General features: G+C 46.4%; 1 protein-coding gene and 1 long non-coding RNA gene across 4 annotated transcripts in view; one reads left to right on the top strand and one right to left on the bottom strand.

Moving 5' to 3' along the window:
* LOC141571539 (uncharacterized) overlaps nt 1-15,114 on the top strand; it is a 97,344-nt gene that overhangs the window by 14,271 nt on the left and 67,959 nt on the right. The window contains exon 1 of one of the 3 annotated variants that reach the window (XR_012496341.1): nt 13,602-13,720. The exons of 1 other annotated variant lie outside the window; for it this stretch is intronic. This is a non-coding gene — a long non-coding RNA (uncharacterized LOC141571539). Of the gene's footprint in view, nt 1-13,601; nt 13,721-15,114 lie in introns of those variants that run through there. One more of the 3 variants, XR_012496339.1, reaches the window with a different exon arrangement.
* TMEM247 (transmembrane protein 247) lies at nt 846-5,988 on the bottom strand. Its single transcript, XM_074333973.1, has 3 exons — nt 5,279-5,988; nt 4,220-4,549; nt 846-1,122 (listed from the first exon to the last, which is right to left on the bottom strand). Exons 1-3 carry the CDS (start codon nt 5,393-5,395, stop codon nt 883-885), a joined length of 687 nt encoding a protein of 228 aa, XP_074190074.1. The 5' UTR covers nt 5,396-5,988; the 3' UTR covers nt 846-882.

The raw sequence follows: 15,114 nt of genomic DNA, 5'->3' as shown, positions 1-15,114 counted from the left end.
AGTGCTAAGTGGACCTTTGCCAGTGGTCTGGTGATGCTATCTTGACACGTTTGCAGAGCTGGAAAGAGCTTGAGGAGTCTTGGCTCCTATATTAGTTTCTTGTATTAGTGTTGCTGCTATGACACATAACTACAAACCTAGTGGCTTAAAGCAACTCCAGATTATTTTTACATTTCTGGAGGATGTAAAATGGGTTGGCAGGGCTGCATTCTTTCTGGAGGATCCAGGAGAGAACCCATTGTCTTGCCTTTTCTAGCTTCTGGAGACTGCCTGCATTCCTTGGCTCATGTACCCACATCACTCCAACCCGTTTTCCATGGTCACGTCTCCTAATCTGATCCTCAGGGTCCTGTCTCTCTCTTAGAAGGACCCTGTGATTACGTTGGGCTCACCTGAATAATTCAGCATCATCTTCCCATTTCAAGGTCCTTAATTTAATCACACCTCAAAGTCTCCTTTGCCACATAAGCTGACATATTCACAAGCCCTGGTGATTGGGACATGGACATCTTTGGAGGGCCTACCCCCAAGGCTACCACAGCTTCCCACACCTCAGAATCTATGAAAGTGAGTAGATGTGATGGATCCCAAGCCAGTCTGGTCTGGTCATGGTGTGATTTCTGTAATTCTGGAAAGGCTTTCTAAACCCCTTTTCCCTACAGATCCCTCCCTGTTAACTTCTGAAATCCTTCTCTTAGCAGATAAAGCATGTTCATCGACAGTGGGAACTCAGGCTCGGTACAAGGCTGGAACATGCTACTTCACACTACGGTGTGAATGGCTGGCCGCAGATCCTTTCCTAACAACAAGTTCTGACGACTGGAGGCAGGAGGTGCCACGGAGGTAGGAGGCAGGGAGGCACGGGCTAAGTTGGGTCAGGTCTTAATAACACTTTAGCGTGGAGGTTCCCAGTGATGGACAGAGTGAAGGCACTTGGAAGTATGACCATAAAGTTTTAATCAAACAGAGCAAAATGGCCACGATGCAGAACAGGTAGTGCTTGGAGAAGAGAAAGATCGTCATCTCCTTGGTGACATAGATTATGTGTATAAAGATGAAGCAGTACAGGAACATGGCAAACTGGTTCTGGGGGAGCAGGAGGTCCTGGAGGCCTCCCGAGAACTGTGGGGGAAAGAAGAGGGTGGAGCTGGCAAAACGGGGGCAAGCGCCAGGCAGAGCTGGGCTTCAACCCTGCTCGTGTCCCTTCCTGAATGTAACCGCTGGCAGGGCTTCTTCCTCACCCAAGGGAAGGGGAGTAGCGCCCACCTCACAAGATTATGAGGTGGGTGAGTGAGACAAGAAATGAGAAATTCCTAGTCAGCTCACTGGCATATAGAGGGCGCTCATGAGCTTTTACTGCCTGAGCCTGCTCTTGTCCCTCCTGGCTCAGGCCAACACCTTTCTCTCTGGCCGTTCCATCCAGCCTCTGAGGCACACGGGTGTGCAGTCTCTCTCTGACTCTGAGATCCCAGATTGGGATGCTAAGTCCTGGAGTGTTCCCTGGATGGTTTTCCCTGATACTCAAGCTTGTTTTCTGGACAGTGGCACAATGAGAGGGTGCCCTTTGGATACAAATGACTGTTTCTGATTCTCTTGGTCCTGGCCCATGTCACATGGAGTTAGTACATGGTCCTTCAGCCCAGGGTTTGGTCTCTCCTGCAGACAAGTGGTGAGAAATGGGTGGTGGGCCTCCTTGAACTCTCAGAGACTTGGGCATAGGGGAAAACAGCTTGAGTTGTCTGGCTGACGCTGCCTCTGTGTTGTTCCTTTCCAGAATCTATGTAATTGAAATTTGACAGAGTCCATTTTAATCGCAGAAAGCATCAACATATAAGTCAAGCAAAAGCTGATACAGTATTTTGATCTGCAGTGAAGATACTACCCATGGTTTATTCTTTAAAATACCTTTTAAAATCAGGCCACATTTTTTTTTGTAAGAAGGCAGATGACAGGGACTGTGATTCCCTAAACCAGCTAGAAACTTACTCACAGATGTCTTTTTCAATACAATGAAATTTACCTACCCACCCATTTACCCAGAAAAAGAGAGAGTGGGCAAGAAGCTTAAAAATCAAGTCAACTCTCTACCTTTCAGTAAATCCACAAAGAGTAGAACACTTTTGTAAACTATTACCAGAGACAGGGGTTTTGGGCACACCATTATTGAAACAAGTACATAAAATGTGAGGGCAGCTAAATAAAACTGAGGGGTCAGAAAACAACTCCAGTGATGCTACCTGTAGAATGAACAGCAAGGGAGGTGGAAGCCCAGAGGAGGAAACCTGGTGTTTCAGAGGGAGGACAGATCTAACGGCTTTCTGCAGACCCCACATGGCTCTGGATCTGTTCACTTCCTGCCACCTTGTGCAGTCTGCATGTGTTTTCAGTCTGAAATGCTGATAGATGATATTTATGATTTAGATAACAAAACATGCATCTGTGAAACCTTTTGTTTTTTTTCAAAACACTTTCAATGGTCTAGCTTTTGAGAAGAAGACGAAGAGCAGATAGGACTATATACCAAGGGGTTCCAATTCATCCAGCAAGGAAAAAGATTTTCAAACGGAAAATGGAAAACAAATATGGTTAGGAGGACACATTGACCAAAGGCATAGTACCACACCATATGTGCTTTCAATAGTTTCAGGCTCCAACTTGTAACAAATTTTATCCCAGAATACTGAGAATAAAACCACAAGTTTGGAACTGGAACTTATTTTTTTCAGGTGTCAAAAATATTAAGAAATGAGGAAGAATCTTAGAGACAGGCAAATATTTTCTAGATTTTTAAAAAGAGGGGGAAAAGGATGGATTCTGGAAATCGCAGTTCAGTAAGCTTGACTTGGCTCAGCAAAATCATTTAGTGTATAATTGAGTATATTGTAACCAAAAAAAAGATAATTGTTAAGAAGCCAGCATGTGTTCATTGAGAACAGATCATGTAAAACCAATCCCATTTTCTTAAAAACAATCGACCATTCAATTGGAGAAATGCTACCGGTAGTGTAATATCTTAATTCAGGGAAACCATATTTCCTTGACAGTATGTTTCAGGATAGTTTTTTGAACAAAGAGAAATGTGAGCTGGATAAAATGTAACACAAGGGTGGTGATTAATGGAACACAGCTAACCTGTAGGGAGATCTTTTAGTGGTATTTACTTAAGTCATATCCTCCTCAACAGTTATGACAATGACTTGGATAAAGACAGAGGCGAGTTTCTCAGAATTGAGGATGACTCAGAGCTGGGAAGCATAGCTAATACATTACATTCCAATCAAATTAAAAAATGATGAACATAAGTTGTTGCATTTGGGTTAAGAAGTGAATTGCATGAGTACATAAAAATGATAATAGCTAATGTTTATTGAGTGCTTACCTAATGTGCCAGGCTCATTGCAAAGTGCCTTATGTGCATTCTCTCATTTAACACTCACGATGACCCGATGAGGTAGGTATGACCTTATGGATGAGCAAACCGAGGCTCCAGGATATTTAGTAACTTGTCCAACGTCACACCATTTATACGTGGTAGAGCCAGGGTTTCAAACCAATACTGATTTTAAAGCCCAGATGACATTGCTTTAAACAATAGCATCTTTCATTATTTAGTGCTTATGATGGCTAAGCATAGTACTAAGCATGTAACATCCCATTTAATCCTAAATAGGCATTCTTATCCCTATTTAGTACAGATTAGGTGAGAATGGTCCATTTCTTGCCAAAAGAGGTCTAAGTTTTAGTTGACAATGAGGCAGAGTGATCCAACAGCAAAAGCAGCCCTGATCAGAGGAGGTGGTGTTTTTATCAAAATCCACCGGCCAGACTGTGGTGGGAGTTCTAGTGTTAGGCATTACATCTCTTAAAAGAGATGCAGAGAGGAATGGAGAGTGGTGGAAATCCAGTCACAGAGGAAACGTTGAAGACTTTTCCCTGAGAAGGAAAGCCATGGACAGGTGGGTGGAAAAAGTGGTTCCGGAACACCTCCTTGGGCCAACTCTCCTTAAAGAGGCGAATCTCAGCTTAGCATAGAAGCTCTAAAGCAGTGAGCAGCCCAGCTCTGGATCCAGGGCAGGAGGCAGTGGTGAAGCAGGTAGGGTGGGCTCCCGGACATGTCAGGGACAGAGGTGTCCCTGATCCCCAGAATCAGCCCCTGGCCCTTGGGGCTGGACCTGCAGGTCTCTTGGTCAGTCCCCCCCACCCCCTCCCTGCCACCTACCAGGCGGGGCTTCGCCTGCTGCTGCAGCTGCTCCATCATCTCCTCGTGCTGCCGTTGGCGCTCATTCTCCTCATGCAGGTACCTGAGCCTTGTGAGCTCAAACTCCATGCGCACCTTCTCCAGCTCTAGCTCGGCCTTACAGTCAGTCCCTTGTGTCCCCGGGGCCCAGGACGGCACTGCAAGTTCTGGTCCATCACCCGCCTGGCCCTTGGTGGTGGGGCCGCCTTTGGGGGACAGTGACATAGGTGGCCCTGGGCAGCCTCTGTCGTCACAAGTTTCCATCTCCTCCAGGTAGTCATAGGAGGAGTCTGGCTGAGGGGACTCTGCCTCCTGGGGCTGGGAAGGGGGAAGTCAAGGGATGGTGAGGGGTCAGTATGGGACTGTCCCCCACCCCTACTCCCACCCCACGGCACTCCCATTGCTCCAAGCCACAATGAATTCAGGTGTTTCAAAGAATGTTGTGAGTTGTAAAGATCTAGACTGAGTTCTTATTAGAAACACACTAACATGGAGTTATCAGGACCTCAGAGTTAGGAAAAAGAAGAGGACAAACTGACACAAAGGAATGGTACCCTAAAGTTGCAAGAGGAGTCACTGAGGAGATGAGATAGAGGCTATTTTTCTGGTGATTTTTAAATCACCATGGAGGTCACTTCCCTTCCCCCAACTGTACCTAACTTTGAGAAGAGTTAGATACCCAGTCCTCTTGGGGCTACAGTGGGAGGAAGAAACCAGGGTCTGTGTGCAGAGAACCTAAATATATAGGAATCAACAAAAGGACTCTGAAGGGAGCTGGGTCCTATTCAGAGAGAGGAAATGGCCCCCAAAGGGGAAGTAGATGGGAAAGACCAAAGCTAGCTTCAAGTGACTTCACAATCTTATGACGGGCTCCATGGTTATAGCCGGGTGCCAGTGGTGAGGAGGGGGGTCCACGTCACCTGCTCTTCTTAGCAGCTCTCTGGAACCTCCTAGCACTCACCTACTGTCACCTGTCCCCACAGGACTCTCCCTCCCTCTGAGGGAACAGACTTGGGCAGTGCGAGCAGGCATTCTCCTTACCAAAGCAGCCCTCGGCTTCCCTTCAGACATGGGGTCATCAGGCACCATCTTGGGGAAGTTTGGGCAGCTTTCTCCCGCCCCCCGAGCTTCCATCATCTCCCTTTCCTCTGTTGCCATCCAGAGCCACAACGCTGCCAACTGGGGTCAGAGGACATCTTTAGAGGCACTGACATTTGGCCTCCTCAGATTCCACAGCCCGGCCATCATCACAATCCCCTGTCCTCATAATAACCCACATTCTACCAGTTGCTAGGGACCCTTTGGCAGAGGATGTGACACCTTTGAGGTGCCACTATTAAGAACTGCAGGCTGGGCCTTTGCCACCCCTAGTGACTGCTTTGAAAACTAGAATTCCACGACTTGAAGTCCAGAATTCCATCATTTGAAATCTACTCCCTTGGGGTCCACTTTTAAATGCCGACTGTATTTGGATGAGTCACAATTAGCTCCACACACCCTGTTATTGGCTGAATTGTGTGTCTCCCCCATTCATATATCGAAGTCCTACCCCCAGTACCTCAGAATGTAACCTTATTTAGAGATAGGGTCTTTACAGGGGTGATTAAGTTAAAATGAAGTCATTAGGGTAGTTCCTAATCCAATATAACTGATGTCCCTATAAGAAGAGGAAATTTAGACACAGACATGCATAGAAGGAAGATAAGGGGGAAAATGGCATCTATAAACCAAGGAGAGGCCTTGTATGAGTCAGGGTTTTCCAGAGAAACAGAACCAGTAGGATATATCTATCTATCTACACACACACACACACACACACACACACACACACACACGATTTATTATGGAGGCTGAGAAGTGGCATATTCTGCTATCTGCAAATGGGAGATTCTGGAAAATTCCAGTCTGATTCTGAAGGCCTCATACCGGCTTGCCCCGAAAATGAGACCTAACCAGAAAATAATCCCTAGCATGATTTTTCAGGATGCTCGTAATATAAAATAAGCCCTACCGTATTTCCCCGAAAATAAGACCGGGTCTTATGTTAATTTTTGCTCCAAACGACGCATTAGGGCTTGTTTTATATTACGAGTACTGTGAAAAATCATGCTAGGGCTTATTTTCTGGTTAGGTCTTATTTTCGGGGAAACACAGTAAGCAGAAGAGCTGCTGATGTAAGTTCCAGCCCAAGACCAGAAGACGGCGGCTATCTCAGTTCAAGCAGTCAGGCAGAGAGCACCAATTCAACCTTCCTCCACCTTTTGTCCTAGGAAGGCCCTCAAAGGATTAGACGATGCTCATCTACCCTGGGTAGGGAAATCAGCCTTCCTCAGCCCACCAATTCAAATGCTAATCTCTTCCAGAAAAACCCTCACAGACACACTAAGAAATAATGTCTAACCAGATAGCTGGGCCTCCCATGGCACAGTCAAGTTGACCCACTAACCATTACAGGCCTGGAACAAAGTCTCCCTCACAGCCTTCAGAAGGAAGCAGCCCTGCCGACACCTTGATTGTGGACATCTAACCTCCAGAACTGTGAGAAAATAAATTTCAGTTGTTTAAGCCACCCAGTCTTTAGTATGTTGTAACTGCAGCCCTAAGAAATTAATACAACCCCTGTTATTTATAGAGTGAATTGAGGGGAACCAGCAAAGGGACTGGGGGGCTGGGGAATATACTTTGCTGCCTTCAGTTTTGTAAAAATGACATTTTTGGTAGTTGGAGGAAGGGTTGCATTACAGAAAGAGAAAAGGCTGCATTAGCATTCTAGCTTTGCTACTCTCTCTAGCTGTGTACTCATTAGTGAATAGGGATGAGGGTTTAGCTACTCCCTACTTTGTAGGACTGGTGTGAAAATAAGATAGTATATTTGCCCACTACCTGCCTATCCAGGGGCTAAGTAAATGATAACCATCATCGTCATTATCATAAGGGGTGGGTTTGTCACTGGAGAGAAGAAAGTACTCAGGATATACCTTCTTGCAAATCTTTAACTGGACCATGGCTTTCCTATCCCACTATTATGATGGGGACCATGGGAACTATCTCATAGCTATTGGTACGATGTCCGTTCTGCCTCAAGCACTAGAAGTAGGGTGGCCAGATAAACATAAGATGCCCAGTTAAATTTGATTTTTAGATAATTTGTAGTATAAATGTGTTCTAAAAATCACATGAGACACACTTATACTAAAAAATTAATCAGTGTTTATCTGAAATTCAAAGGTCACTGGAGAGCCTGTATTTTTATGCGCTAAATCTGTTACGTTAACCTACCCAAAGAAACAATTATATATGACCAAATAATGAACGGCTATTCAAATCACCAAGTACTGAAATGTACAGTAAGTGTTATGGGTAGTTGTGTCAGCTGTTACACCAAACGAGCATAAAATCTCAGTGGCATACAACAATAAACATTTATTTAGCCTGGACATCTAAGAGTTGGCTAATCTTGGCTGGGCTCAACTAGGGGTCTTGGCCAAGGCAACTTTGTTCCACATGTCCCTCATTCTCTTCTTGGGAACTGTGGGCTGGCCTGGGCATGCTCTTTTCGTGGCAATGGAAGTAGCATAAGAAGTCTTGGAACTGGCACACCATCACCTCCATCTTATACTATGGGCTTTGGCTAGTAATATAAGATGTTTAATGGCCACACGAGAAATCAAAGGATGGTGAAATGTACTCTGCCCCTTTAGTGGGTGTGGAGTTGGGGCAGGATGAAGAGTTGGGGCCCAAAAGGTAATCTATCATTATAGTCAAGAAGGTCAGTGCTGATATGGTTAGAACAGCGGGGGGACGTTTGGTGGATGAGGTGACATGACGGGTAGGTGGGATTTGGGCAAGATGGAAGGCTCAGCATGAGCAAAGTCTCGCCTGAAAATTATTATCCATTTGCTCTCTATTCCTGCTCTCTGCCCTTTGCCACCCTGCCCTTTCCCTAGAAGGCTGACCTCCAAGAAACCCCATTAATTCATTAAGCAAAGTAGTATACTCTCACACAAAACGGAGTCTAGGACTCTCATTTCCTCTCTCTCAAGGTAAGATCCTCACACACCTATTCTTTAGGGGACTCTGCAGGAAGCTGGGGAGATAGGTCTCCTAAGCTTTGGGTTGGTTTGGCACTTCTGGAAGCATGAAAAGAGTCTCCCCTTTCTCCATTGAGGCCAGAGAAAGAAAGGGATATTATAGTAAAGCCACAGGAGAGAACAATAGAGACAGGACAGGGACTTGGCTGACTGAGTCCCTTGGGGACTGTGCTGGATTCAGCAGCCAGGGCGGGCACACCTTCACATGCTTTGTCATTGTTATAGCTTCTCTGCTTCTGGTGTTTCTGCTGCTCCGTATCCTTTCACTTTTCACCAACATCCTTCCTGATATTTTTCCTACCTCATAGCTGCAGTGTATGCAAGGTTCCTCCGCATTTCAATGTACTTGTGACCAGCTTCTAATGGCCCTTCATGACCCTGACTGCATGGCCTCTCTCCCCATGCCTTCTGTGTTGTGTCTGTCCAAACTATCTTTTTTTTTTTTTTTTTTTTTTTTTTTAAAGATTTTATTGGGGAAGGGGAACAGGACTTTGTTGGGGAACAGTGTGTACTTCCAGGACTTTTTTCCAAGTCAAGTTGTTGTCCTTTCAATCTTAGTTGTGGAGGGCGCAGCTCAGCTCCAGGTCCAGTTGCCGTTGCTAGTTGCAGGGGGCGGAGCCTACCATCCCTTGCAGGACTCAAGGAATTGAACTGGCAACCTTGAGGTTGAGAGCCCACTGGCCCATGTGGGAATCGAACCAGCAGCCTTCGGAGTTATGAGCATGAGCTCTAACTGCCTGAGCCACCGCGCCGGCCTCAAACTATCTTAGTCACTCATGATTTCCTAGTAGACTTTTCCAAGGGCAAGAATTAGAATGACCTGGTTTGTCTCTATTTGGGCAGAACATTTCATTCTAGCCACTGCACAGCCTGCAGATTGGGAAGATGCCCAGCCTAGTCCAGTCAGGGATGAAGTGGAAGGACGGGGAGGGCAGGGACATATGGGGCCTGGGGTTGTGTGTAAACAGGAGCTGTGTATAGAGGGTCAAGTTTCCCTTAGAAGGCACCATGTTGAAGATTGTGGGCACATTCATAGAACAACATGTCAATTGTAGGTTTGGCAAATAATCAGAGGAGAGACTTGTGTATGAGTACAGCACTCAGAAGTTTGTGTGTACATGATCTCATTTGATTCTCAGAATGCCCTTGTGAGGCAAATGAAAGCAGGTACAATTATTGCTTCCTGACAAGCAAGGGACCCCAGTCACACAGAGAGATGAAGGGATTGGTGTCTGAAAGCAAAGGACATTAGTGGTTGAACCCGGACTGGAAGGCAGGTTTTCCACCCCCTTCAACAAGCGGTATTTTTATACTAGATCATGAGAATATGAGAATGGTCTTTGGGGCTCTAAGAGATAAGATAATTTTTCTACCAAAAAAAAAAAAAAAAGGAAAAGAAAGAAAGAAAGAAAACAGTATGTAGATGTTTATTACAACACTGTTTATAATAAGAGCAAAAGACTGGAGAAAAATTAAATTTCTGCCAGAAGCGATCTGGTTAAATGATTAGTGCTGTATCCATATTAAGAATACTATGAAGATTTTTAAAATAATAAGATTAAAGAAAAAAAGACAAGTAAGGTAGATGCATCCGTGCAAATATGGAATGCTTTCCAATATATATAATTCAGTAGAAAAGCAAAAACAGTGCTCCCATATGTATTAAAATAAGAACATGTATCATATTTGTATATGCCTAGAGTATGCAGGAAGTTTAAGATGTATAACTTGTTCCAGCTGAGGACAGACAGGCACCTTGGAGCCACTGGGTCATAGCCAGCCTACACATCATCTCCCACCCCTTTGCCTCCTACCTGTCTAGGGTAGTCTTTAATCACAGACGGATGTCTTACTGCTGCAATGTCCTCTTTCCTTCCTGGCTGCTTCAGATACACACTGTTGTGGTTTTGGGACACTTTAGCTCAGATGTACAGGAGCATTTAGAGGATTATAATAGTAACACTAATAATAGCTTACATTTATTGGGCCCTAACTATGTACCAGGCAGCAGGAATTTTCATGGATTATCTTACGTCATTTTTCAGAGGAACTCTGTAAGAGTTGAGAACTATGTAAGTATGAGTTAAGTACTATTATGATCCCTATAGGAATGAGAACTGAGTTTCAGAGAGGCAACGGCACCCAGGCCACAGTGACAGGAATAGGGGAAGCCGAGACTGAAGCACCAAAGCCCCTGTAGTAAATCCCTTCCTGCTGGAATACTGAGAGTGGATTCTGTTTTCTTGAATGAACTCTGGCCATACAGGGGGTATTCAAGAGGAGGAGGTGACTCAAGATGCTCAGAGGATTTGCTGGGGAAATCCAACTGAGGAGGAAGCAGGGAGCTGCTCGAGGAGGGCCCCTCCAGGATGTTTGCAGGGATGGGTGTGAAGGCATGTGTATGAGTGTTGTATCAGTCGGGGTCCAATTAGGACACAGAAACTACATAGACAGTAACTCCAACAGGGAAGGTAGACTGTAAAGAATTATTAACTACTAATAGGGATTGTCTACTTAGAGGTAAAGAGAACTCCAAACAATACAGGAATACATTTGGGAGAGGTGTTCCTCTGAGGCTGAGATTCAGATCTCATTGGAGAGGGTGTGGCTGGAGCCACTGGATGGTGTAAAAGTTCACTGAGGTCGACGTCAAGCAGGTCAAGGTCAAGCAGGAAACTACTCAAGGACATGCCAACAAAACTGATCAGGAAGCTGCCTAAAGGGTGGTGTTAAATATGCTAGGAAGTCACGAGAGAACCTCAGCTGAGAAACTTGAGAAGCTGCCCCTAAGGTGCCCATGGGACTCTTGGGAGTTGAGTGCCACTAGGTGTGCTGGCCAAGCACTGCCGCGCTGAGGGAGTAAGAAAAAAGGAACGTGCACCAGAACCGGAAAGAGGAGCCTTTTCTTCCTGCGATGTTTCTCTGGCGCCCTCTACTGACAAAGCTTAACATCGTGGACTGGCAAGAGAAATGTTTATAAGGTTCAGCTTGAGTATCAGCAGGGCAATGAAGGGTGGATCTGTAGCTGAGAGGCAATAAACTGATAACTGGCACAGCGTGTGCATAGCAGGAATTTAGTTCCTTTTGAACACATCTGCCTCATTGCCCTGGGTGGAGGTCCTGCCCTTTGAGAAGTTCACCCAAAACAATATTTCAGAAGCCCCTTCCAGGTTCGTAACCCTGTGCTTGGTAGGTCCTGAGGGAAGACCAAAGATCACCACATACAGCTCTTACCTTTGTTGACTATATAATCTACACCCGATACCTGCTTGTCTTCTTGATTTTTTGCTGGCGGTTTCCTCAGCCCACAAAATGCTCTCTCTTTATCTCCACCTATGATAATTCTCTCCAGCCTTCAGAGCCCATCCCAGTTACAACCACCTGTGAAAGTGGGTGCTTTGTGTGTCTGACTGCTTTGTCTGAAAAGTATCCGGTGTTTGTTTCATCTCTCCTCCTAGATTAGCGGCTGGGCGAGCACAGAGCACGTTGTCTTGCTCCCAGTAGGTGACAGAAAAGGGCTGGTTTAGCCCATGGCCCTGGCCAGGCTGTGGCTCCCTTCTCGCTCTGAGTGTGACAGGCAAGCCGACCAGAGGATCAAGGAGCTACACCTTCTGTTCGTCTTTACACACCCCAAGAGGAACCAGAGGCCTCCAGTCCTAGGCACTTTCCTTGTTTGATCCCTTGATCCTAATGTGGGTGAATTAGCAATAGATGAGTTGCCCCAAAGCCGGGTGTAAATCAGTCTTTTAAGTTTAACTTTATTTTGGGAAGTAGGATGATGAGTGTGGGAACTTTGTTATTTAAAGGAATTTTGGGTTTAATTTCACAAAGGTGTTTTTCCCCCAATCTATAATTTATGCACATCTATGACCATTCATCTACTGGGCTTGTTAAAGCAAAGTCCACCTGTGGTGACCTCAGAGAAGCCTGAATACAGGTGCCCTTGTGCTCTAACCAGGCTGGAGCTCCTAATGGGAGGAATGTTCCAATGAAGAGCCCGCTTAAGCCTGAAATTCTGGGCTTTCATTATTTAGAGCTGGAAGGGGCCATGGATACCCTCCAGTATGAGCCACAGTGACGCTCAGTAACAACTGCTGATTAATTCATTTGGGATAAGAGACGCAGCCCAGGGGAGTACAGTGAAAAACGTTCTGCACCAGGGATAAGGGGTCTGGGGTTCTGGCCCAAGCTTTGCCATAGCTAAGCCAAGCCCGTGGTAAATCACTGAAACCCTCCAGAGGTAGAGCTTCTGCCTGTAGTAAAAAGCTGGGGCAGTTAAGGCTGCCCTCTTTCATACAGGCCTATTATAATTGTTTCCACCTTACAACAGGTGGGCTTGGAGTCCAGTGGTGCATTTGCTATTAGAGCTGCCCCACCTGGCCTTGTACATGTGCTTTCCAGCAGTGGGTCTCTGGTGGGGTTCAGCTGGAAGAGGTAATGGGATTGACACTGTTGAAGTCGACCGCAAAAAAGCCTCCTGTCGTGCAGGGTATCAGGCGGGGTCTCTGCTCCTGCTCCCACTATGTTCTCGCTGGCAGCTGGGGTGGAGACACAGGAAACAGGAGCCATATGATCTGCAACCCTCACTCTGCCACTTGCTAGCTCAGCCGCCATCTTCTTGCTAGCCCCCATTTGCTGCTAGCGTAGCCACTGCAATTATATTAGTGGCCAATGGCTCACTGGTTACAGCTGACGGCCAAGTAGCCATAGCTGATGGCCATCCAATCACAGTTGATGGCCATTTACTACCTGAGCCAGCACCTTTCCACGTGAGGCCGAGAGCCTGGAAACTGCACTCCTGGCTCTGTCCCCACACCTCCTTAAATGTCTTACCTGACATATTTTTTTTCCATTTCATGTAAGTTTACATAAAATAAACTTATTCCCATAAAGGACTTGACTCTCCTCTTCTTTGTGCTGCTTCATACCCCTCCCCCTAACCACAAAGTGACCACAACTCTGTGAAGCTAGTGTTGGCCAATGCTGCCCCCTGGTGGTCCAGCTTCTCCTTACTGGGAGGCTTTCAGCCCAGGAGTTTTTCTAGATTCCTGCTCCAGGCCATTTGCAGAATTATCAGATGGTCACCCCAGAAAAGCTGAACCCACAAGACCCTTGGGAGGGCTTGCATCCCCAGAGAATGCCTGGTGACAACCCAAATCTGCAGAACTGGCTTTGTGGAGGTCTGTGTTCCAGGGAGAAGATTAAAGTGGAGAGGAATACGTCACCAACATAAATACCTGGGAACAGAGCCCAGACAGAATCACATGAATGAGAATGAAAATAGAAGGGGCCATAAGAGGGGCATTCGGCATTTGGGACATCTAGCTGGAAGCAGTCAGCAACCCTCCCAGCAGGCAGGTAGAGTGCGACCCCTGCAGGTTCCCTCCAGCAGGTAGGAGAGCTGTGATAGCAAACAACTGGGTTTGTCTTGGGGTTTGGGGTAGGACCCCTGATCCTTGAAGAGTTGTAGGGCTACAGATCTGGGGGGCCCGAAGTGGAGTGACAGGCAGAAACTAAGACAGGAGGAGAGGAGTGTCTGGCAGGCAATCAAATTTGGGGCTTAGAAAATAAGGTGAGGGGACAAGAGCAAGCGCTCAGGTCTTCGAACTGGGGTAGCAGGTGGGCTCAGTTACCAGAATTAGGGGTCACATTAGAGCAGGCCTGGCCTTGAGTCTGACCTATGCTTGTAAGTGCTATGTAATCCCACAGGTGACTAGAGGCTTCAGGGTAGATGGAAGTCTCCAGAGGGGGTGCTGAACCTACAGGAAAGTTAAGATTAAACGCCTCTAGGGGCTGTCACTTCAGGCTTGTATTTAGCTTTTCACAAGATTCCATGTAAGACCTGAGCTTGATAAATTCTGAAAGAGCTGACCTTGAGTTTCTTCCCTGCCAGACTTGGCAGAGCCCTGTTCCCCTCAGACAGCTGGGCCTGCTCCTTCCCTCAGCTTGTGCACTTGCTTTGGGCCTCAGAGCAAGTTTCCCTGCCAGGAAAACAAGGCTGCCCCTGGGGCTGCTACCTGAGAGGGATGCCATCTACTGAACACACCACATCTGGTGGCTGCTGGGGGCTCATCAAGGCGTATTTGCATTCGGAGTGGTATCAAGTCCTCTACACTGAAATGATGGAATTTTAGGTGCAGAGCAGAATAATGGGAGAGATGGCTAGGAGTCTGGGGAAGGCATCTCAGAACCCCTCATTGTTCCACAAGATGAACACCCCATCAGCTTAAAATCCAGCACTTATCGTGGGACAATCTTAAAAATCCCACATGTGGGCCATGGCTATGCTGTCTTTGCTGGCTAAGAGGGTATTTTCACCACTGGATCAAGAACGGCGTATTCTGACAGGGACTGTTAGCGCCTTTGTCCTGCTTGCAGTTTATAGGAGTTTGGGATGTGGTCTTGCTTTCAGGTGTCACTTCCCAGAAAGCCAATCCTAAGGGATGCGTATGAAGGTCAAGTTTCCATGACCAGATCAGTTTGGGAAGCACTATATACCATACTTGCCTGCTAGAATCCTCAACCCATATCAGCAGATTATAGGTCTGAGAAGCCTAGCAGCAAAGGAACTGCATACTTTTGTTTACTGTGACTTCCCAAATTTATTTGCTCTAGACTCATTTTCCTCTGTGTGCTCTGTGCGTCCCTTCCTTAGAACTAGTTTCCTACGGAACTCACAGGGAACCTGCCTTCATGGCACTGAGATCATTATGAGAGGGTGAATCAAAATGTAGCTTTGACCTGCAGAAGCTGCCCGAGTTCCCCGCACCTTCCATGGCAGCCGCA

The sequence above is a fragment of the Rhinolophus sinicus genome, linkage group LG05 (genome assembly GCF_036562045.2).
Source record: "Rhinolophus sinicus isolate RSC01 linkage group LG05, ASM3656204v1, whole genome shotgun sequence".
In the NCBI taxonomy this organism is placed as follows: Eukaryota; Metazoa; Chordata; class Mammalia; order Chiroptera; family Rhinolophidae; genus Rhinolophus; species Rhinolophus sinicus.
The sequence above is the reverse complement of the archived record's forward strand: the minus strand, read 5'-3'. Positions and strand labels throughout refer to the sequence as shown.

What these genes read in the sequence shown, in the direction of transcription:
- TMEM247 (XM_074333973.1), bottom strand. Translation starts at nt 5,395, where the DNA reads ATGGCAACAGAGGAAAGGGAGATGATGGAAGCTCGGGGGGCGGGAGAA. An exon ending in GGAAGCCGAGGGCTGCTTTG is followed by an intron (nt 4,550 to 5,278) that starts GTAAGGAGAATG and finishes TCCCAGCCCCAG; the next exon opens with GAGGCAGAGTCCCCTCAGCC. An exon ending in AGCAGGCGAAGCCCCGCCTG is followed by an intron (nt 1,123 to 4,219) that starts GTAGGTGGCAGG and finishes TTTCCCCCACAG; the next exon opens with TTCTCGGGAGGCCTCCAGGA.